Below are 25,001 nucleotides of genomic sequence, written 5' to 3'. Positions count from 1 at the left end.
AATTAATTAACTCATTTTTTCCGACGAGCTGTCAGGGCCGGCGTGACGTCATATTCCGGCGACAGTTCTCCGTCTGTGTACATGTAGAGCCCCAAACGATTTTCAACATAGACTTTGCGTTTTTAAGGTAGAATTTAAAACCAAATACATTCTGTGAGTTATGAACTATCGGCACGGAAGTGAGAGACGACCTCGCTTATCCAGACAGTAAGGGGTTGTAGCCAGTCAGCGGTGTTCATTTGGCAAGTACAAGCTCTGCTACGGTCGCTAGCTAGCAGTGAGCTTAGCTCCTGTATACCGGATGTCCATGCATTGCGGATGTTGGTGCAGAATAAATGAGCAGTAATGCGACAGATTCAACACTGGCATTGATTTGATTCCGTTTGATTCCGTGTTTCTCAGGCTGATTTTTGCTGTTTGTTGGTTCTGATTTTTTATTTTATTTTATTTATGTATATTTTGGTTTATGAGCTAATATTTTACTCCTTATTTCCAGATCCGGTTTCCATCAGATCTGTCCATTATATCACATGCCTATTTTTAAATATAACATTTTTCATGTTAAAAAATTTTTTAATATCAATTCGTATGAGTTCTGAGAGAGGATCGCACTGATTTTTCAGTCTAATATATATTTTTCTAGTATGTCTGTGCATTTCCAATTGGTCCACTTATGTTGAAAGACAACCTGTGTCCTGTATATCAGGGAACAGTTTTCTCTTCAGCTTCACTTCCATAGCGTTGTCACCCAAGGTAGGAGCATTGGGGCGTGCCATGCCCTGTGCACGCTGGGTGAATCCCAGTCATGACTAAGTGTGTGAATGGCGCTCCACTGCCTGTGACCCATGAGTGAATATTATGAGGAGGGCGGGTTGCTGTACGAGCGCTCGCCTCCCATGCACATTAAAGTGGAGTCGCCTGAAGGGGCCTTCGGGGGTCGTGTCTCGGAGGACGGCTTCCCACGCGAAGACGACGACTCCGAGGGCAGCTGCGATCACGCCGGTCTGCCTTTCAACGTCGTGGTCGTGCATCCCAACATTGTTGCTCCTGGAGTGGCTTCTGATGAAATGATACCCATTCAACAAAGTAAGCTGCACCTAGTCAATCATTCGAGTGCTTTGAAGCTGCCAGTAAGCTTTCTCCATCAGACACGTGACTGCAAGAAAGGCTTCTGCAGACACTAAAACAAAGTTGATTTTGTTTAAACCTAGTTTCAGTAGTTGGTACTGGTCCGATTTCGGTGTCAGTGACAGTTCGCACGCTGTAAAATCATTTTTTGGTAGTGACTTTGGGTCCAATAGAAAAAAGGAGGACATTGCAGATCTTCTATAGATCGTTTATAACAGTGTAGCAGAGACTAAATGATTACATTATGTACTTTGGGTTCATCTGCAAGTACCCTGGACAGTTCCTGGACTCGGGGAAAAATAGTATAGTGGTGACCACGGTCGCAGAGACTTTTGCTGGGTGTTGTTACAGGTCAACAATTAGGCCGATATTATTGTTTGGATTGTAATCATGGTACCAAATGGTTTTCGCCCGAGATGGTCCTTGATGGCCTTCTGCTTCTAGTCAAGTCAAGTTTATTTCTATCTTTTCACAACAGACATTGTCTCAAAGCAGCTTTACAGAATTTAACAGTTAAGGTGAACGGGTGTATTTGTCTCTGATGAGCAGCCATGGTGACTGTGGCAAGGAAAAACTCCCTTAGATGTTATGAGAAAGAAACCTTGAAAGTAACCAGACTCAAAAGGGGAACCCATCCTTATTTGGGTGATATCAAGAGTGTGATTGTAGTCTTTAAACAATACAGAACACTGGAGAGTGAGAACTAACATGTTCCCATTGGAGCAGGAGCTCGTTAAGTGACTTACTTGTTACTTACTATTCCTATTCATTGATATAACCTTGCCTCCTCCAGTGAGCTGAAAATCTGGCGTGCATGCTGTAAATAAGAAAAATATACCTCTTATATGAAGCTCACTTTGAAGAATGGACAGTTCGTGTTGTACATTATTTTACCCAGCCTAGAACAGCTCCAAACGTTTTTAAATTTTATTATATTACTGTGCATTCAGTGTACAGACAATACACCATCACACATTTTGTTCTGGAATTTGGCTTTTATCCTGGTTAATTCACTCTGTGACTAGTAATCATCATCATAATGTTAAAACATGGTACAAATAATAACTGAAATAGTTCTGCAATATTGTCAAATTCTGTTGGACTTGAATACCAGGACTGCTGATATTGGGCCCATGCAACACCTTAAGTCTGTTCTTTTTCAGAACAGAAGTCTTGTTTGGTCATGAGCAATGTTTTTGCAGTTACGCGGCACATTGCACTGTCTGATCTTGGGGTAAATTAACTGGAAAGTCCACCCTTGTTATGATTGGTAACTATCTAGAAAGTTTTCCACTTGTCCTCACTTTTGAATGATGGCATTTAGATTGAAAATGGCCTTCTTACCTTTCCTGGATTGATGGCCTTTAAGAGTCGTTTCTGTAAGATCATTGCTGTTGTCGTTCCTTCTTGGCACTGTGTTAACGCTGATCAATTAATTAGGGGGCATCTGATTAGCAGCACGACTGCTATTTAGCCTGTTAACGCCTATGGAAGCAGTGTAGCTGTACTTAGTTTTTCACAGTGTAATATGTTGTGGTGTTTATCTGAGATTGTATTTAAATAATTCTCTGATCTGTTTTATTGTGTCCTTGTATGTAAAGCCATTGAATTCGAAGAGAGTGTACTTTTTTACACAACTGTAAGAGAGCATTCTGAACTGTGGTGAACGCAAAAATATGTGATTCGCAGGGTACAATAAGAGGGTCGTTTTTCTCTTTCTTTTGAGTTTCAGACGTTACTGTATATTGTAATGTATTTTTAATTTTATATGAATATTTTCTGGGTCCTGAAAATCTGATTTTGACAATTATTTCTTATGGGGAAATCTGCTTCGTTATACATATGATTTAGTTTGATTATACTGATCTGGAATGAATTACATTCGCAAACCGAGGTCCCACTGTGTGTTTGTGTGTGTGTGTGTGTGTGTGTGTGTGTGTGTGTGTGTGTGTGTGTGTGTGTGTGTGTGTGTGTGTGTGTGTGTATATAATACACTAAACAAAATTATAAACGCAACACTTTTGTTTGCCCCCATTTTTCATGAGCTGAACTTAAAGATCTAAGACTTTTTTTATGTACACAAAAGGCCGATTTCTCTCAAATACCAGACGGCATCGAATGTGAGCATTTGCCCACTCACGTCGGTTATGACGACAAACTGCAGTCAGGTCGAGACCCCAACGAGGACGACGAGCATGCAGATGTGCTTCTCTGAGACGCTTTCTGGCGGTTTGAGCATTGAAATTTTAATTATTTGGTTATGCAAACAGGTTGTTGCAGCAGCTTGTCTCAGACAATCTTGGAGGTGAAGATGCTGGATGTGGAGGTCCTGGGCTGGTGTGCTTACACGTGGACTACGGTTGGATGTACTGCCTCGGATGAGACGGCTTATGGTATAGAAATGAACCCAGGCAACAGGATGCCAATCGCACACTCCATTGTGCGGTGTGATAAAACTGCACATTTTAAAGTGGTCTTTTATTGTGGCCAGCCTAAAGCACACCTGTGCAATAATCATGCTGTCTAATCAGCATCTTAATCTGCATCTTAATGGATTCTTTCAGCAAAGAAAAAGTGCTCACTAACACAGATTTAGACAGATTTGTAAACAATATTTAAGAGAAATTGGCCTTTTGTGTACATAGAAAAAGTCTTAGATCTTTGAGATCAGCTCATGAAAAATGGGGGCAAAAACAAAAGTGTTGCGTTTATAATTTTGTTCAGTGTGTATATATAATGCTCATGCTCTGGATGCAGAGAAGGACGATGTTCGGTATAAAACTTCGAGGTGAGAATGAGAGAGAGAATTTTAAGACGTTTTTGTTCTGTAAGTAGGAAGCTAGAGATGTTGCTCAGCAGTTTTATTTTTATTGCGGAATTTGTCTCATCGTAAAAGTTGTAACGTCGCTTACCAAGAGAACTCATAACGGCAGGCTAGTAATTACCATGAGTGTCCCTGTTGTAGTATTTCAGGGTCAGGGGTATTTGGTGAGAGCGAAGGACCTGGGGCAGCTGCCAGTTTTGGTGTGTATGTCTCTCGTTATTGCATACTCAGCGCAATATTTTGGAAAACTAATACATATAATAAAATATTTCCAGAACAAAGCTCGGGTAAGGAAATATACAGCCGGAGTGTTGGACTTCTGACCATCATAGCAATAAGTGCTTGTTAAAAAAAACTCTTGTGAATATTCTGTCAATAATCAATAGTCAGTAATAGTCAGTTTTTTTATTACTGTAGGTGAATTGTTTGTGAAAAAACGAATTAAACTCTAAAGAACGCAGCGCCGTTCCTCCTCCACATCCCGGATCTGATCTGTCGATGCCATGACCTTGTGAATTCCCAAAATTTTTGTCTTTATTGTCTGTAGAGTGTGACTGTCACAGAGCTGAAATACGACCGCGAAGATTGCAAAACATTACAGTCTGAAGCCATTGTAAAACCCCAGCTTCTTCGTGGCTCAGTATATGGGTCTTCAGTAATTTTAATCAGGTTTGCTGTAAAACTACAGAGTCTGTCGAAAAAATTGGATTGCACCTATGTTTTTGAGAGACACATGCATCTTCCTTTTGTTTCTATGCTAAAAAATAGTTTATTTAGCATTATGAAGATTAACTTTGACCAAACAAATGTACAGATGTTAAGCTTTCTAAACCTCCCTTAGCGTGAATAACAGCTTTACGCACAGTTTGTTTCTCCAAAGATGTTCTTCACTAGATGGAGATTTCTTGGAAATGGAGACGCATGCTTTGGGTCATCGTCTTAGCTTGAGTTCAGACGGAATTGCATGGCGTTGAAGTATTGGATGGTAGCCATGTTGGTTCAGTGTTCCTTTCATTCCATTCTATTTCATGGAGCGTTCACCTCCATGTTTAAATATGGGTGTGATGCTGGTCTGCTTACATCTTTTCTCTTGCATGTTGTTCTATCAGAGCCAAAAGACTCAAATGTCACATTTGATCTCATTTGTCCAATCAACTTTCTTTGCAGTCACTGTGCACTTTTTGTGTGTATTTGCACTTTTCCCCAGTTTGTTGCATAAAAACAAAAGGAACATGCATGTGTCTCAGAAACCATAAAAGATCAGGTATTTACACACTTTTAACACGGTGTATACAGTTTTGAATATATTACCAGGTTTACCCAGATGGACAAAGATTCTACTGGCAGCTTTAAAAACTGGTGGTCAGATATGGCTACTACAAGGTCGTTCATTTGTTTGCAGTGGTTTTTCAAGGTGTGCTTTTTTAAATTATTTTTTCATTTTATGTCCTATTTATTAATTATTTATTAACCAAATTTGCATTTTTTTCCCCCTACAATTTTTTTATTATGTACTGGATTAATACAAATTATGTATTTGCAAAACAGCCAAAAAAAAGTTTTGAACCATATATTTTTTTTTATTTTTTTTTTAATCACATTTACACTTTTTTTCCCCCACAATATATTTATTTTCCTTTACGGTCTGCGTACGTTGCGTTCATCTGTTTGTTTTTTTAATTCAAAATCAAAGTATGAATTATGTGCCAGTTGTTTCTTTTTTTATTATTATTTAATAGTAAAGCAGAACAAGGAGGTAACAGCTTTCTCTTGTTTCTGAACACACAAGAAAAAGAGAAAATTACTTTTAAAATGAACCCTTGATCACACAGTGTAGAACCCCAATCTTACAATACCAAATATGATCAGTGCTCTTTAGTACAGAATATTTCCAATCTAACATCCTATCCTGGGAGCCAAATGGACCTTAGGGTGATTTGTCTGATATGAGATATGATCCAACATATTCAGAGATCGCAGACAATCTAATAGAAAATGGTGAGGGGCGGGGTTAGTGTTGTGGTTCTGCAATGAGCGTGTGAAGATGTCCTGCATGGCATAACATCGTTAAGACGAGGACGTGTGTTAGACTCCCATTTTCTGCTACTCTCATTGCTTTCGAAAAGCAGGTAGCGATCCATATGAACTTCTCGGAGCGAAGCCAGAATGTTGGATGAATCTACTAATGGATTATTTGCTGGCAGCCGATCAATTTTACTCACCCAAATAACTCAAAAAATTGGATGGCAAAAAACGAAATGAGAAAAAAATGTTTTCAAATTGTCATTTTTTTCATCATTTTGTTTTTTATTTTCGAAACATAAAAACGAATGAACGCAACACAGACCAGTTCCCCAGTATCCTTTTTTTTTTCTTTTAGATATGTGCACTTACTAACTACTAACCTGCACATCACCATTTGCTGATCTGATTATATTTTTTTTGTAAAATGACAGTAAAAGTCCAGCTCTGATGGTGAATTTCTATGTATGTAGGGACTCTATTTTCCTAACTGTCATGGTAACTGTTTACTCTCAGCTCACTGCCTGTTTTGTAGAAATAATGGCAGTCTATAGCAACATGTTTAATAAGTTTGCCTTTCACCATCAGACAGAGGTGTTTCAGCAGCACTGGCTTCAGGGGGTGCAGGGAAAAGGAAGAGTAGGTTTAGCGGTGCTGAGCTGGAGGTGCTGGTCTCTGAAGTAACCCGGTGCGAAGGGGAATTGTTCGGCCCGGCCGGCAGACTCAGGCGGCGTGAGAGAGAGCGAATATGGGCCGGAATCTTGGAGCGTGTGAACGCTGTTTCCCGAGTCCCACGCACCCTTCGGGAAGTAAAGAAACGTTGGGACGACCTGAAGAGGCGCAACGGTGGAAAGCTGGCAGACGCGAGGTTCCGCTCATGGCTTCCTTCCAGTAGAGGGAGTGCAGTTCTGGGAGGGCCTAGCCAGTTGAGCCCCAGGTTTCACCAATCCCGACAAAAATTGAGTACAAGGGGAAAGGCCAGTTTCACCTGTTTGTCTGACACTGATCCAGGTGAGGAAGGTTAACCCCTTGCATGAAAAATTAGAATTGAATTGTTCACTTTGTTGCTTTTTCTTTTCCAGCATAGTAGTTTGTATGTTTTTTCCCCCGCTAGTGTAATAACATGAACATTGGTGTACCTTTGGAAATGTTTCACTGTATTTTGACCCATCAATGTTGTTTGTTCTAAAAAATCAATAGACAAACAAATTCTCTTGCAAAGAACAACAGGACATCTTGATTCAATATTTCTAAGTGAATTCATTCATCTTCAGTAGCAGGGACTAGTGCTGCAGAAATGCTACCAATGCCACGCCTCATTATGTAGAAACAAATGATAGAACATTTGGAATAAGTCGTTCACAACAATTGTTTCTGTTCAAGTGCATTGGCATGTCACATGGAAAGTTACACATTTCGGGAGAAACATATAACTGAGATTGCTTCTGTTTCAGTTACAGGAGGAGACGGTTCTGAGAGAGATGGCTTTGAAAAAGAGGACGAGTCTCATGAGCAGGACGGTGATGAAGGAACCAATTGCGATGGTGTTGATAACAGCATGGACGACAAACTGGGATTAGGCCTCGGGTTAGGAATAGTTCCGGCCGCGACGTCTGAACGCTGGCTTCCTCCTTCGCCGCTCTATAGCGCCCCCTTCCTGAACGGTACTCCTCAGCCAAGCCCAGAACCATCACTTGGAGCTCATCACGGCCCCATTGATCCTCCTCCTTCACGCACTTCCTGGCTGGAGGATGAACTCCGGGGACTCGGGGAAGCAGCTGTGCAGCTTGGAGATCGCCTCGAGCAGAACTTGAGGGAGTTCGGAGAAGGTTTCAGACGCGACATGCGAACACTCGTGGCCTCACAGGAGGCTCTGACAATCAGCTTGCAGCAAAATAATTTGCTCTTGCAAAGACTTCTGGGTCTTCTGGAAATGCAGCAGCAGCAGCAAATGCAGCCTCCGCAGCACCAAATTCCCCATCACCAGCTTCCGCAGCGATCGTCTCAAGAGCATTTGCAGCATCAGCAGCAACCAAATGATCTCCCACAGCAAATTTTATCCCAAGAGCTCGAACAACAAATCCCCCAAAATGCAAGTGAACAAATATCAACGGCTGCTACGTCTGTTCCGCTACCCCCGGATATTTTAGATGGTACTTCCCAGCCTGAATCAGCTACTGAGATGAACGTCCAGAGGCCATGTCGAGGAAGACCAGGAGACCACAGACGGAAGCGAAGACATTAGAGATGTAAATTGTTCTAAAATGCTGTTTGTTTCTACAGAGGTTTTTTATGAAGGTGGGCAGTAGAGTACGGAAAGGTCTTGCCATATAAAAACATTTTGCCTGTTGAAAATATTAATGATGATAAATCAATGGGTTATTCTGTGTTAAATAGCTGTGGATTTGTTCAAAATTCGTTTGCAGAGCACTGCATGGGATGTGGTTTTTTTTTAATTTTTTTTTACTGTAAAAAAAAAAAAAGGGCTGGGATTGGGAACTTGTGTGATAAAAGATTGACAAACGATAGACACGGTAAGGAAGAGGTATAGTTACAGAACTGGGATGTGACGTATGTCTAACTAGGTTGGGGTTTTATAGTTTTACATGACGGTCCTCTATTTTATTCAGTTATTATCCAGTTTATTAGGAACACTTGCACCTCCATGCGTTTATCACATCAGGCAATCATGTGCCATCAGAACAGTGTATAAAAGCAGGCAGATACGAGCCAACAGCTTCAGTTACTGTTCCTATAGATTAGAAAGGGGGGAAAAAAAACTTGATCTCTGTGACCTTAAGCAGTTTTTAGGCGTAAAATGGCTGGTTTGAGTATTTCAGAACCTGCTGATCTTTTAGGATTTTCTCACGTGAACATTTCCAGATTTTCTTTAGAAAAGTGAGAAAATAAAAAACATCGCAGGTGCAGAGGGTCTGCAGGTTGAATCCCTTTTTGATTATGGAATTAAGAGTAAAATGACCAGACTGCTCTGTAGTACATTATAATTTTCTATTGTGGAGAAGACTACACGAAGGTCTACTTCTAGAAGAAGCATCTGAATCATTCAAGTCTGGTGAAAGTGTTTGACTGTCCAATTACTGTTCTGTAAATCCGTGCCCACCATAGCTTTAGATACCTACTTTTGACTGACCAGAGTGGAACCCAGTGTGATCTGCAGTTTCCTATCTATCTTAAGGTTTGATTTATTGTGCATGCTCACCATGTTTGAATATCTGAGCTCCTTTGTCTCCTCCAACCTCTTTTAGCAAAAAAGGTGTTTCCATTTACAAAACTGTTGTTTTCCTAAATCTTTTGGACGTTTTACATCTTTCTTCATAAAGAGGTTGCTGTGTGTGAAAATCCTACAAGCAGTTTCTGAAATACTCCAACCAGCAGCATTGGCACCAACAACCATGCCACAGTGATCAAGCTTTTCAAACAGGTCCTTGACCTGCATCTGCCGGATCTTGTGCACTGCACTGCTGCCAAATGTCTTCTTTTAGAGATTTGCAAATGTTCCTAATAAAGTGGGCAGTTAAATTAATCCCAATTTGACAATGCAATCTCATTGTAAATGTCTCCTTGCAGTTTTTGTTTCCTAAGTCATCAACTCCTTGCTAGTTGTTTGGCATTTGTGTTGCCCCTATGGGACTGGTTTTGACAAATTTCAGTGTGCTCACACTAAAAGCTGCTGCAGAGGATGAACCTTTTTTTCTTTTTTGGAAAAGAAACAATCTGAAATCCCTTTTTTAATAGTAGGGGAATAGTTATATTTGATATGTAGTATTATATCAAGCTATAAGATTAAACTAGCTGTAGAATCTGTGAATCAGCTGTTGACCATCGGCAGGCTGCCAACTGGATACAAACTTCAAAGCCTGTCAAAGGTCACATGTTTTTTTTAGAGACATGTGCTTGTTCCTTTTGTTTCTATGCAACAAACTAGATATTTTAACAGTACAAAGATTTGTACAGATGTTGGATGTGGTGACTGGGCAGGCCATTTCATGATAAAGAACACTTTAGACAACTGTTCGTGCTCTAAATAACGCTTACAGAGCTTGGGCTCGTGGACTTCAGGTCATTGTCTTGTTGTACGGTGAAGTTGGCTCCAGTTAGCTGCAGTATATACAGAATTGCATGGTGTTGAATTATGGAATGGTAGCCATATTGCTTCAGTATTCCTTTCACTTGGAATAAGACTCCAAAAACCATTGAGTTTCCACCAATCATGTTCCAGTCTTTCACTGTCCAGGTCTTGTGTGGTTTTTGCCTTTCGTCTGGTTTGTTGCATAGAAACAAGAGGAACATGCACAAGTCTCAAAAACCATAAACCTTTAACAGAAAATATATATTTTTTTGTTCGTAGGTTGCCTTGAACACACACACATCAGTGCCATGACCATGCTCGGTAACTTACAGCTGATTGCCATTTGTCAGCATACTCACTTGAGGGAAAAGGTTTCTAAATCTGGCTGGTATTTATTTATTTTTTTTAATTGATAGTATTATGAAAAGATTTGAACATTTATAAGTGGACAGTATAAACTGGATTTGCTGTCAGTTATTTTGAACATCGGTCTAGCCTCGCCTAAATGGCCTACAAGCGATTTCAGGAAATGCAGTCAATTTGCTGCCAGCAGTTTCCAGATTTGGAGAACAGATGTCTAGTGCTTGGGTTAAAGTATAGAAAACATTGGGTCGCATGACGCCTCTTGCCAGTTCGTGAGTAATGTAGAGTAGTGTAACCAGGGTGAATAGTGGCATGACAGAAAAACATTTATATTTTTATATGACATATTTATAAAACCATCAAGTCTTTATGAGAAGGAAGAATGTTGATGTATGCGAGTAGGAAAGTGAACCGTTCAGAGCTCAATGCTTTTATGGTCCTCCAGTATCAGTATTTATTTGATGTTATTTTTTGCTTCACAATCCTATGGGTCTTTTTTTTATGCAAATCGGGTTTTAACTTGAAGGTTTTGTTTTCTATATTTAAATATATTTCATTTCCACCCTTGGAGATTCTTTTCATCCAAGTAACATTTCCAAAAGCAAATATTTTGAATATCGAACTGTTGTTGCCACTTCAGATACTTATGAAGTATATATAATGTGTTAGTTTCCTGCAGGCTATTTGACATGGAATAACCCTAATTCCATTCTATATCTTCGCCAACGTATTTTAAACATATACTTAGCACTTTTTTTTTTTCCATTTCACTTTCACCACTTCCAACCTGTATTCATTCAGCCTTGTGTTCATTTTATGATCGAGATGTTACACAAGTTCTGATGGTTGTGCTTGGGCACTTATAGTTGCTTTATTTGTTTTGTTTTCAGAGACCAGATGTGAATTTGTGGTGTTGAAGGATATTTGTACTGTTTGCTGGTTCTTTTAAGTGCTCTATAAACAGTGCACTGTTAGATTTAAAGGAAATAAAAAGAATAACCACTTTACTATATTCTCTGCATGCAGTGCAATGTAGATTCAATAGATTGGTGAATATATTTTGTATATTTATAGCCCCGTCGTGTAAATAAGAGAGATCTTTACCGGGAAGAAAAAAAACAACATGTCTGGATGTAAACCTGGATTAAAGGGGATGTCAGCTAGTTGAAGTAGCTTGTCCCTTAAAGCAATATACTGTATTTTAAACATTGAAATAATGTTTCAGAGGAACATATATATTAAAAGACACTGTTATCTGCTATATTAAATACCTTACAAGTCATCCGGTGTGAACGTTTGCATTGTGTGTAAAATATTTACTGGGGGTCAAAAGTTTCAATTCTTTAAATTCTTTACATTCTTCCAGCATGAGGTTGCCAACAAACATGATTACCATGATTTTAAATAATTGAAGCGATGTTCTCTGCAACAAACCAGGTAATTAAATGGTATGTTTTACTTTGACCAAACAAATATATAAATGTATAGATGTTCCTGTTTTTTTTTCATTGAAAAATCCTCCCTTAGCATGAATAACAGCTTTACACACTCGGCGTTCGGACAGTTTGTTTCTCTGAACGGCTGAAATACTTTGCCGCGCCTCTTGTAAAACAATGGTTGGAGATTTTCTTTCTGACCTTGCAATTCAGTTCATCCCAGTAAAATTAGAATATCATTAAAAAGTGGATTTATTTTAGTAATTCAATACAAAAAGTGAAACGCGTATATTACATAGATTCATCACACATGATATATGGGCAATGTTTTTATTTTTTTTCATAAGACTAATAAAAAAAATTTTTTTAGTGAATTGTTGGCCTTCTGAAAAGTATGCTAATTTACTGTATATGTACTCAATATTTGGTAGGGGCTCCTTTTGCTTTAATTACTGCCTCAATTCGGCATGGCATGGAGGTGATCAGTCTGTGGCTCTGCTGAGGTGGTATGGAAGGCCAGGTTTCTATCTGCATTTTTTTGGTCTCTAGATTCTCTATAGGGTTCAGGTCTGGTGAGTTTGCTGGCCAGTCAAACACACCCACACCATGGTTATTTAACCAACTTTTGGTGCTTTTGCAAGTATGGGCAAATCCTGCTGGAAAATGAAATCAGCATCTCCAAAAAGCTGGTCAGCAGAGAGAAGCATGAAGTGCTCTAAAAGTTCCTAGTAGACGGCTGTGCTGACCTTGGACTTGATAAAACACAGTGGACCAACACCAGCAGATGACATGACTCCCCAAACCACCACTGACTGTGCAAACTTTACACTGGACTTCAAGCACCTTGGATTCTGTGCCTCTCCTCTCGTCTTCCAGCTTAAATGAGCTGATTAGAATGTGACACCAGGAGTCTCCAATGAATTTTTTCACAATATTTAAATTTTCTGAGATACTGAATTTTGGTTTTTCATTAGCTGTAAGCCATAATTACAAAACTAAAAGAAATAAACACATAAAATATATCAGTCTGTGTTTAATGAATCTATATAATATACGAGTTTCACTGTTTATATTGACTTAGAATAAATCAACTTTTTAATGATATTCTGAATTTATCGAGATGCACCTGCATGCTTCGGCTCATTGTCTTATGTGGGGTGAGTTATTCCAGACGGAATTGCATGGTGTTGAAGGATATTTGTACTGTTTGCTGGTTCTTTTAAGTGCTCTATAAACAGTGCACTGTTAGATTTAAAGGAAATAAAAAGAATAACCACTTTACTATATTCTCTGCATGCAGTGCAATGTAGATTCAATAGATTGGTGAATATATTTTGTATATTTATAGCCCCGTCGTGTAAATAAGAGAGATCTTTACCGGGAAGAAAAAAAACAACATGTCTGGATGTAAACCTGGATTAAAGGGGATGTCAGCTAGTTGAAGTAGCTTGTCCCTTAAAGCAATATACTGTATTTTAAACATTGAAATAATGTTTCAGAGGAACATATATATTAAAAGACACTGTTATCTGCTATATTAAATACCTTACAAGTCATCCGGTGTGAACGTTTGCATTGTGTGTAAAATATTTACTGGGGGTCAAAAGTTTCAATTCTTTAAATTCTTTACATTCTTCCAGCATGAGGTTGCCAACAAACATGATTACCATGATTTTAAATAATTGAAGCGATGTTCTCTGCAACAAACCAGGTAATTAAATGGTATGTTTTACTTTGACCAAACAAATATATAAATGTATAGATGTTCCTGTTTTTTTTTCATTGAAAAATCCTCCCTTAGCATGAATAACAGCTTTACACACTCGGCGTTCGGACAGTTTGTTTCTCTGAACGGCTGAAATACTTTGCCGCGCCTCTTGTAAAACAATGGTTGGAGATTTTCTTTCTGACCTTGCAATTCAGTTCATCCCAGTAAAATTAGAATATCATTAAAAAGTGGATTTATTTTAGTAATTCAATACAAAAAGTGAAACGCGTATATTACATAGATTCATCACACATGATATATGGGCAATGTTTTTATTTTTTTTCATAAGACTAATAAAAAAAATTTTTTTAGTGAATTGTTGGCCTTCTGAAAAGTATGCTAATTTACTGTATATGTACTCAATATTTGGTAGGGGCTCCTTTTGCTTTAATTACTGCCTCAATTCGGCATGGCATGGAGGTGATCAGTCTGTGGCTCTGCTGAGGTGGTATGGAAGGCCAGGTTTCTATCTGCATTTTTTTGGTCTCTAGATTCTCTATAGGGTTCAGGTCTGGTGAGTTTGCTGGCCAGTCAAACACACCCACACCATGGTTATTTAACCAACTTTTGGTGCTTTTGCAAGTATGGGCAAATCCTGCTGGAAAATGAAATCAGCATCTCCAAAAAGCTGGTCAGCAGAGAGAAGCATGAAGTGCTCTAAAAGTTCCTAGTAGACGGCTGTGCTGACCTTGGACTTGATAAAACACAGTGGACCAACACCAGCAGATGACATGACTCCCCAAACCACCACTGACTGTGCAAACTTTACACTGGACTTCAAGCACCTTGGATTCTGTGCCTCTCCTCTCGTCTTCCAGCTTAAATGAGCTGATTAGAATGTGACACCAGGAGTCTCCAATGAATTTTTCACAATATTTAAATTTTCTGAGATACTGAATTTTGGTTTTTCATTAGCTGTAAGCCATAATTACAAAACTAAAAGAAATAAACACATAAAATATATCAGTCTGTGTTTAATGAATCTATATAATATACGAGTTTCACTGTTTATATTGACTTAGAATAAATCAACTTTTTAATGATATTCTGAATTTATCGAGATGCACCTGCATGCTTCGGCTCATTGTCTTATGTGGGGTGAGTTATTCCAGACGGAATTGCATGGTGTTGAAGTATGGAGTAGTAGCCGTTTTGGTTCAGTATTCCTTTAATCCAGAATAAGCCTCCAACTCCAAATCATTAAATCATTATTGCTTTGAGTCTCTAGCAATGAATAAATCTACTCTGGTACGTGAAATTTAAACTAATAAATATAACTCTTGAATTCTACAAAGCAAACTTGGAAAGTGTTTATTAAAGTGTTTCAGGAAGAGGTATGTCTTCAACAGTCGTTTGAAGATAGCCAGGGACTCCGCTGTACGGACATCCAGGGGAAGATCAAAACTTGACTGTTTTCCTAATACCTTCAGTAGTGCCGGTTCACTGACTTTTTAATATATTTAGATATTTTAATATCTTTTTTCCATGAATATGTTTTCAGTTATTCCCAATAGTCTATTCTTTCATTTTATTCAGGAGCTTTTCTCTTAGTTGCTCTGCTTCCAGGAGTGTATGTTTATGTTAGAGTTTCTATCCAATCATTTTTTTTAGCCATCATATGTTTCCAGGGTAAAAAAAAAATCTTCAATCAATATTGTGTACACCTGTAGCTTCATGAAGCTGTTGCTGTAACCAATGGGGCCATCTAGCAGGCGTACAACAACATCAACAATTTCACTTGCTTTGATTTGCATGGTCAGAGAGCGCAGTAGTCAGAGCTAGCAAACCGCACAAGCTAAAATATTTTAGTGTGAATTTAATCATTGTTTTTTTCATTCCACAACAGTTGTCAGAGGAGAAGAAATTGATTTGGTCACAGATACACTTACAAGACCATTTTCAAGGTGGACTTTTTAAGAGAAGCTGGACATCGTGAGAAAAGGTTGTTCAAAACAGTTTGAAACAGTTGTTAAGCTTTTTTTAAATAAACCATTTATACTTTTGTGTTTTCTTTCCTATAGAATTTGCACAAAAACACACCATTTAGGGTGTAATTATGGGCATCGGGGTGCAAATGGGGACATTTAAACTGTGTTTGTGTTTAGTATTGATGGTTTCAATAGCAGTAGTGTTAAAATTATAGTATAAAGAGGTGGTTTGATTCAGGTAGGAGACAACCAGGGGTGATTATAGGAGTTTTTTTAATGAGGAGGCACGGGGGGCCAAGAAACAGTCAGTGGAGGCCGATGGGTAAAGTCATTTGCCCCAACACAAGTGGCATGACATAAAAATGGCACTGGACAAGTGCCAGGACAGTGCATCTCTCTTTTTATAAATAAAAAAAACTGAACAGACAATAATTGTTCTTAACTGCACTGTACTGCATCTACTCGTCTTCTTGAAGAAACCTTGAATGTATTGCTGCTGTGCCTGACTTTGTTTCCTTTCCATTTTCCCCCACAAAATTCTGTATAAACATGAACAAACCTCTAACTTAATCTTCAACATTACACAAATGGTATATTTATTAGCCATATTTTCATCTGATTAAAGACAAAAACCTGTAAATGTGAAGCTGTTCTTGGACATTGCAAAGGAAAATACAAAAGCGTTTGTTTATTCAATACAAACAGGTATTTACTATTCTACATCTTAAAAATCCAAATGTCAGAACGCTAACATTATTAAATCCCAAGATTGTGAAGGTGAAACGCACAGCCAGCCAGGCGAACATCGTGTACTCCAGGACAGCAGGGGGCGGTCGCGGGACTGGCCACCGTACCTTGTGAAGGAGGGGTGGTTGTGGTGGGGTTGGGGAGGTGTTTGAGTGACGTCAGACGAGTGAGACAGGGTAGATTACAGTAGAATATGGCCGCTGTACGGCCTGAACCTGAAGAAAGCCTTGACAAGCCGTGCAGCAACAGTGATTTAGTGGAAGATGGACCCCAGGGTAGTGCGGATGATGCTCCTGAGGCGGAGGAGGATTTATTTCAAGGCAAGGCCGATACAAAGGAAGTGCAGGAGTCTGCAGAGGGACTGAACCGTTCTGCCGATCATGGTTGCTTTGCACGAAACGGAGAATCAAACCGTGAATGTGACTCAGCAGCGCCTGGGACACGTGCTCCCGAACCCGAGGATGAGGTTTCCCGGGATGGGGAACCTGGACACATTCGGTCCGAGTCAGAGGAACAGCTGGATTCGAGGACATGCAGAGTCCCAGGGAAAGAAAGCACAGGTGAGTAGGAGTTCGCCTGCTGCAGTCATACTGTGTTTGATATGTTGATTTATTGCAATTCAGGAACTGATGCTCGGTCCACAAATATATTAAAACATGAAAAAGAAAGCTTCTTGCAATTGGACTGTTGTTTGTCCTGTTTACAATCAGAACTGGACTGGACTGCTTCGTTCAGCACCATGGACACATCGGACAGCACTAGGGATGCTGCTTAGGGACGGGCGATACCATTTGTGCTCTTTCTGATCCGGTATTCAAGTATAATACACCGATATCATCCATACCGATATCAATACCCAGGATTTTTGAAAGCCATTATTGTTCATTAATAATTATTAGTTATTTTATAAAAGGACCAAACTTCTCATTTAATTTATTCCTTAATAATTATTGGTCATGAAAATGGACCAAATGTATTTTTTGTTACATTCAAAAATCATTTGACTTATCATTTATTTTAAATAAGGCTGTCAGTCGGTTAAAATATTTAATCACATGATCAAATCAAACTTAATCGGACATTTTTAAGCTATATGTACCTTGATTAATACTTTACGAGTTGTTAATACTCTTATCAACATGGGCATGGACAAATATGGATGCTTTATGCAAATGATTTATGTTCATTATTAGTGAAACCAGACTCAACATAGAGCATGAAGACAAAATATACTTGTAAATGTTTTAAATTAGTTTTGGATGTTTTCAATTACATAAATCATCAAAACACCAAACGGAGCTTTTGCTATGTTTCCACACGGATGGTTTTAATTACCGAATGTGTGCATCACATGACATAATATACAGTAGGTGGGCTGGAGTGTTTACTTTTCATTGAATGGTCTGCCCAGTCACCACACCCAACTCCTATTGAACTTCAACTAGTGAAGAACACCATGGCAAAGTATTTCAGTCAAATGTTTGGAGAAACAAACTTTCTGAATGCTCAGAGTGTGTATGAATATGAGAGTGAGGCGTTGGGGGATTGTCCTCCTCAGTGGTATCTCAGTGCTTAAGGCTCTGGATTACCGATTGGAAGGTCAGGGGTTCAAGCAGTCTTGAGCCCTCAAGCAAGGTTCTTAACCCCTTTGTGCTCCAGGGGGCGCTATATCATGACCGTGCACTCTGACCCCAGCTTTTTAACATCACTGGGATATTCAATTCAATTCAATTCATTTTTATTTGTATAGCGCTTTTAACAATGAACATTGTCTCAAAGCAGCTTTACACAGATATGGATATGTGAAGAAAGAATTTCAATGTGCTGTAATGTACATGTGAATAGAAAAAATGCCCCTTTTTTATTTATAAAATGTAACTCAACTCATCATAATGCAGAATCAGTGGGGGCTTAATTTAATTAAATTTTTGCTGTCTGTTTACAGTGAACTGTGCCAAGTGAATTACTGGTAAGTAGGTAGGTAGCAATTAGCAATGCCAGTCCATTTTGCTGTACACTGAAGACATTTGGGTATATGATCAAAGGCTTAAAATAATGTAGGTAACTGTCTGTTCCAATACGTTTACACACCAATAGATTGGGTGCTGTACCACCAAAGATGTCTTGTTAAACACATCTGGGAATAAATGCATTCAATTCTGATTTATCATCTCCTATTGTTTTAATTCAAACCCAAAAGTACTGAGCATATAAGAAAAAAATGGCCTTGCAGTCCCAGAATTTTTGGAGGTGACTGTAAATGCAGAAAAAAGAAACAGCATCTTCTTATTAAGTGTCAGAAAAAGTATTTAAGCAGATGCAAACTAAGTAAGCAGTTTTTTTTTTTTTTATACAGGAAAACCACATGCAATATGCAAACAGTAAAAAAAAAAAACAGTTGCAAGCAATTGAGATGCTGCAAAAGAAATCTGTTTTGTGTGAAGGCGTATTAATCTGTATGTGCGATATACCCTTTTATATATTGATAAATCCATTTTTCTCTTTTTTGCAAAATGCATGTGTAGGTGAGACATATTTCTTTGTTTATGTGAATGAATGATTCAGATATACATGATCATCAGGCATCCTGAGGAAAAGAAATATCATTATGTTTTTTTGCACAGGGCATGAACTTCATCAGGGAACACCAGAAGAGCAGACAACAGAAGATCTTGGCATAGAAACTGGGAGTACTGTAGGACATGATGATGTTTTAGCACAAGATGAGGAGGAAGAACTGACAGATCGAAGTGTGGACATGGAGGGTGACAGTGACTCTAAGGAGGGCGAAGAGGAAAATGGAGAGGACATTTCAGAAGAAGAAGAAGAGCCTAAAGCTGAATTGGGTAGCAAAGAAGCTGAGGAAGGAGATGATCGGGGGCCAGTTGATGAGGAAGAGTGCCACGAGGCCGACATTGTTGACAAGCAGCGGAAAACCCGCCTGAACTGCCGCGACTGCGGGAAGTGTTTCACTCGACGAGAGACATACGACCTTCATCGCCACTTCCACATGCATCAAAATGAGCAGGCTTCTCTGACCTGCAAAGAATGTGGCCTCACCTTTCAGCATCGCAGCAGCCTCATCAAGCACCGCAGTGAGCACAAACAAAACTGTATGCCAGATCTAACGGCCGTCTCTTATAAACGGTCTCAACTAAGAGAGTTCAGGGAGGAAAAGATATTCGAATGCGATCATTGCGGTGACTGTTTTGCATCTCTGATCCGATTCAAGCTTCACGCCTGCCAGCAGAATCTGGAAAAGCCTTACCGCTGCCCCTTGTGCCGCAAGGAGTTTCAATATAGAGTGTCCATCAATGCTCACATGCAAAGCCATTCATTAGAGTGTCCCTACAGGTGTCTCGAGTGCAACAAGGGCTTTCAGTGTGCCATTACACTGCACATCCATCAGCGCTCCCATGCCGCCCTTAAACCTTACGAATGCCCTGATTGCGGCATGGTCTTCAGACACCGCTCGTTCATGGACGACCATCGGCGCAAACACACTGAAGAAAGGCCACACCGATGCAGCATATGTGGCAAGACCTTCAAATATGGCAGCCTTTTGCAACAGCACCAGTACCTTCACACTGGCCAGAAGCCATACCGGTGCACAGAATGTGGGAAGAGATTTGCATTTGCACAGAATATGCGTGCACACTGTCGCCAACACAAGAAACTTACGAGTCCCGATGGTTTCGAGGGAGCTGTTGTGGAAAATACCGAAATGGCCAATGGTACCAGTCTGGGATCTATAGGAAAGGAGAACACGAATACAAACACAGAGCACCAACGCAACTGTCCACTATGTCCTCAGCTCTTTTACAAAGCAGCTGACTTAAGGGCCCATATATTGACACATGAGGCAGAATATGAACAATTGAGTAACGGGAAAACTAATTACAAAGTGTACTCCTGCCCCAGTTGTAGTTTACAGTTCTTTGATGAATCTACCCTACAGTCGCATGCCTTGAGTCATCAGGTTATAGCAACTCCATTAAAGAGAGAGGTTCTCAGTGTAGCAAGCTCAGCTAGCACTGATAACATTTCAGCAGATGGGGACTGGGAAGAGCAGTCAGAAAAAAAACCTTTGAGGTGCAAAGACTGCGGCAAAAGCTTCCGTTACCGTTCCGTTCTAGAGCTTCACATGCGCATTCACAACAGGGGCTACCAGTGCCACGTATGTAAAAAGTCCTTTCGATTCAGCAGCTATTTACAGCAGCACTTGATCATCCATTCTGGCAAAAAGCCATACAAGTGCCCTGACTGTGGAAAGGACTTTGCATTTCTTCAGAACATGAAGACTCACCAGAGACTGCATCAACAGAAACCATTCCGCTGCACACAGTGTCGCAAGGGCTACAGCGATGAGAGTCAACTGCAGCGCCACATGCTTTGCCACTCGGGAGACAAGCCTCACAAGTGTCACATCTGCAACAAGAGTTTCGGTTTAGCGTATCTCCTTCGCGACCATCTGAACACCCACACTGGGGAGAGGCCACATCGCTGCCAAGAGTGTCATAAATCGTTCCCCTGGCTCAGCAGTCTCCTTGTCCATCAGAAAATACATGCACGAAAACGTCAAGGGGCAAGCCAGTCCAACTCGTCACCTGTTGGTTCGCAAAGAGGGAGGACAAGTGCTGTTGGAAGGGGCAGAAGAGGTAGTAGATGGGTTTCAAGAATGGGAGGAAATGTGGACAGGGCAATGCAACTGCAACAGGTGCCTTTTAACAATCAGCTTTTGCAAGGTTCGGTGCAGAACTTGTTGGGCCAAGAGTCGAACGCTTTCGATTCCGATAAGAATGAGCAAACTCTTATGCCTCTTCAGTTGCAACAACAATGGCAAATTCAAATTCACTCACAGCTACAGCAGTCTAAATGGGTAGCTGATGGACAGGCTAGTAATTTCAGGCACCAGTGGCAAACAGTAACACATCTCAAACCTATCTTACCCAAACCGGGCGGACTTTCCAAGATTGTATCTCAACAGCAGAGTCCTGGCTGGTCTGTGGTGGCCCCATCAGGTAAGCGTGGCGCAACTCGCAAACAGCTTCCAGAGAACTGCACAGCACAAACCAACTGCGAAACAACATCAACAAGCACATCAGCCCCTACTAGCGGTGGGACCGATGGCCCATCCAAGGGTGAAGCAAAGGTGCAGCAACATCTGTCATCAACTCCAAAGTCACCAGGCACTGCTGAGGGTTCTTTGTCATTGGATACAAAGCCAGGTTCACCAGTGTCAAACACTCAGAATTCTCCCAACCATGGGTTAAATGTTCAAGGAAAACAGTCAGTACAGTGCCCAGTCTCTGATTTAGCCCCAAACACTAATCTGGCACTCGGTTCATCAGGAAAGGAAAATGTAATTACTTTAAGCTTAAAACCAGCAGCAGGTACACAGCAGGTTAACACAGAATCCAACCCGTTTGAGCAACCACAATCGCAACCGTCGTCTACTCTAGCCAGCGCATCAATTTCAACACAAACAAAGCAACATTCAGAAGCGGCAGATGACTGCGCCGCTCAAAAAAGCGGTAACCCTTTAAATATTGTAACTCCTCTTGAAAGGCCTAAGAGTGTAAACTCGCAAGAAAAGCCCACGAATGAAACAGGGGCTCAGCACCCGCAGCTTCATATAATATCAACATCTTCACAACAGCAGCATCAGCAATTGCAGCTGGTCTTGCAGCCCTCGCAGCAAATTCAGCTTTTGCAGCAGACGATGCAGCAGATGCAACCTGAACAATTGCAGCTTCTTCAGCAACAGCAGTTTCATCAGCCCCAAACAAATCCATTAGGGTCAGTCAGTGTTCAGTTCGGAACGACTCCTTTTTCCAATAGCAACGGAAATGCAGTGTTTGGCTTCCAGACCACTCCAGTTGTTTCCCAAGCTCTAATACATGGACCGGTGCAGCAGGGGTCACAGCAGCAATCCCCTCTAGTTTCTGCCCCTCAAATCCTTCTTAATCAGGCTGCTCCTTTTATTACCTCACCGCTCCCTCTGGCACCTCCTCTTTCTTTGCCAGGTCCTCATCCCATCCGTTCTGTAGCAGGGCAACTTCCAGGGTCAGCACCTCAGAACATCTTTTTCACTCCAACAGCCATAGTGAATGAGAGACCAGTAATACCACAGGCTTTGTCCTCAACTCCTGTAGTACAGCAAACAGAACCAAGCAAAGTTGTCGGTCAGATTTCGTTTGCCGCAGATCAGCAGTTTCGCTGCATGATCTGCGGTTGCACTTTACCTGGAGAAGTAGAATTACAGGTGCACTATATGCAACATGTCCAAGGTGAGGTCTGAAATTTTTATTTTTTTAAGCACGTCACTCTATACCCTGGCTGTTATTGTGCCAACTGGACTGTTGTATACGATGATTGTTGACTCATTTTCTCAATTCTGAATTTCACCTCATTTTCTGACCATACGAGATGTGACGTGACCATCAGCACTTAAGCAGTTAACGAAAAACGACATGAACAGGTTCAAATGCTTAACTGTGTTTATTTCACTTTGCAGCAAATGAATCACCTATGTTGTAGTTTTTATTTGTATTTTCTCTTTCAGTGTTCAGATGTTAGACGATGCTTTTCCCATCCGAGGCAAGTTTAATGCTTATCCCAAGCCAGGCTAATGTTCGCAACCTGTAATGACACATCGTGCTTATTCATCAAAGTTGCATAGAAACAATTGCAGACTGTCACCTGCACACCTGATTCATGAAACTGTCCCACTACATTCCACGAGACGTTACTTTGTTTTGTTTTTTTAACAGAAAACCCAGTTTGTGTAGGTTTTGAGAAATTGAACTGTTAAATGTAAAGGATTTAACAGGCACTATAAATGGAAAGTTAAAGAAAATGAAAAGTTCATTGAAGCCCGGTTAAACTTTTGTCTGAAATTGGTCTAAATAAAAACCAAAGTCAGAATCAGGTATTATACCAAACAGTTTTCCAACCTTACCTACTGGAGTGTTAATCGAAGTTTACTTTTTAGAGTAAATCAAGTTACATTGAATTAGCTTTATTTATAAACATGAGCCAAGTATTCACCCTGAACAAAAACACATTTATTTTACTTTTAAGCACAATAAATAAATAAATAAAAAACACTAAGACACTGACTACTGAAATTAATAAAACCATGCCTGACATTTTTGGCTCTTTATACAAAGTATAACGTAATGAGCTCTAAAAGTGCACAATCATATTTAACGTGTCTTTGAATATTTCGCCTTCCGAGACGCTACATCCAGCCAGGACAGAGGTTTCTATTGCCTTTTCAACATAAATGTGCAAAAAAATGTTTATACCACTCGCGATGTTTTGGTTATCGATGACACACATTGTAGGTCGTCCTCAAATGTACACATCCCGGCCAAGAGATGATCGGACATTTGCGTACGTTTTTTCACATGCAATTTTAATGAATAAGGGCCATTATGTGTACTTGTATGTTCACATCAGTTTTTCTTTTTTTTTTATTTTGTTTAAACTGTACAGCATTTCGTGTCAAATCTCTGAAACAGTAAACTGATTTTATTGTGTAAGACCTGTATTTGTAAGTTACAATGGCAAACACAGGAGGAAAAATATTACTAGGACCTTTCCATGTAAGATCACTGAAAGTTATCTGTCTACCTCCGTCTGTAGTTTTACAGTCAATAAATCTGATTTGGAATTGATCATGTTGATGTTTTAAGTGTCTATGATTAGAATACAGAACCTATTAAACCCTTTTTAGCTAACAGTCGTTCAATTAATATGTTGCTCATATTAACTACTCAATGTCATTTTTGTGTTATATTCTAAGCCTAATTGAATTGAATTTCCGATTTGTAATAAAGAAATCTAAAGTGCATTTAGTGGATGCTCTTATACAAAGTGATGTACAAAAGTGCTTTGAAGTCTCTATAGATTAATACATCAACACTGGTTCATTAGTTACAGACTTGGGATACCATCAGCCGAAAACTGGAGGAATTATTGCACTTTTTGCAAAATACATTAAACAAACAGGAAAAAAAAAATCAGCGTTTGTTCAAGTGTTCCAAAAAGAGGTGGTTCTTTACCCGTTGTTTGAAGATGAAGCCAGAGGCTCAGCTGTTTGGACATCTAGGGGGGCGTTCATTCCACCAGCTCGGTGCCAGAACAGAAGAGAGTCTTGATGTATGCAAACAGTATCTCACAAAAGTGAGTGCACCCCTCACATTTCAGCAATCATTTTAATATAATATTTTTAAGAAACAATACTATAGAATGAAAAACTAGAAAACTTGAATATAGTAGTCAGTATAGTAGACAGATTTACTGTCCTCTGAAAATAACTCAACATACAGCTATTATTGTCTTAATACCTGGCAACAAAAGTGAGTAGTGAGTTATGTAGCACTGCCTTAGTGAGGGTGGAATTCACCAGAGCTGCACAGGTGGTTGCTGGGATCCTTTTTCACTCCTCCATAATGACATCACGGAGCTGCTGAATGGTGCTTCTCCACCTTCTGCTTGAACATGCCCCACAGGTGCTTAATAGGGTTCAGGTCTGGAGACATACTTGCCCACTCAGTCACCTTCAACCTTCAGCCTCCTCAGCAAGGCAGTTGTCATCAGAATGTCACAGTACATGTTGGAATCCATGTTTCATACAATAAACTGCAGCTCCCCAGTACCAGCAGCACTCATGCAGCCCCAGACCATG

At 40.0% G+C, this 25,001-nt stretch overlaps 2 protein-coding genes across 4 annotated transcripts; both read left to right on the top strand.

Moving 5' to 3' along the window:
* Positions 1 to 36: 36 nt before the first annotated feature.
* Positions 37 to 9,518, top strand: si:ch211-261d7.3. 2 transcript variants are annotated; one of them, XM_046847385.1, is made up of 3 exons: positions 37 to 1,086; positions 6,563 to 6,985; positions 7,435 to 9,518. In XM_046847385.1, exons 1-3 carry the CDS (start codon positions 846 to 848, stop codon positions 8,217 to 8,219), a joined length of 1,449 nt encoding a protein of 482 aa, XP_046703341.1. In that variant the 5' UTR covers positions 37 to 845; the 3' UTR covers positions 8,220 to 9,518. The 2 variants fall into 2 exon arrangements, with proteins under 2 accessions (XP_046703341.1, XP_046703340.1); XM_046847384.1 differs by having other exon boundaries at positions 7,429 to 9,518.
* Positions 9,519 to 16,458: 6,940 nt separating this feature from the next.
* Positions 16,459 to 23,988, top strand: zgc:66448 (uncharacterized protein LOC327401 homolog). 2 transcript variants are annotated; one of them, XM_046848113.1, is made up of 3 exons: positions 16,739 to 16,866; positions 17,017 to 17,116; positions 18,931 to 23,988. In XM_046848113.1, exon 3 carries the CDS (start codon positions 19,065 to 19,067, stop codon positions 22,605 to 22,607), a length of 3,543 nt encoding a protein of 1,180 aa, XP_046704069.1. In that variant the 5' UTR covers positions 16,739 to 16,866; positions 17,017 to 17,116; positions 18,931 to 19,064; the 3' UTR covers positions 22,608 to 23,988. The 2 variants fall into 2 exon arrangements, with proteins under 2 accessions (XP_046704068.1, XP_046704069.1); XM_046848112.1 differs by lacking the exon at positions 17,017 to 17,116 and having other exon boundaries at positions 16,459 to 16,866.
* The last annotated feature ends 1,013 nt before the right edge of the window (positions 23,989 to 25,001 follow it).

The sequence above is a fragment of the Silurus meridionalis genome, chromosome 4 (genome assembly GCF_014805685.1).
Source record: "Silurus meridionalis isolate SWU-2019-XX chromosome 4, ASM1480568v1, whole genome shotgun sequence".
Lineage (NCBI taxonomy): Eukaryota > Metazoa > Chordata > Actinopteri > Siluriformes > Siluridae > Silurus > Silurus meridionalis.
This window is presented reverse-complemented; position numbering and strand designations above follow the sequence as displayed.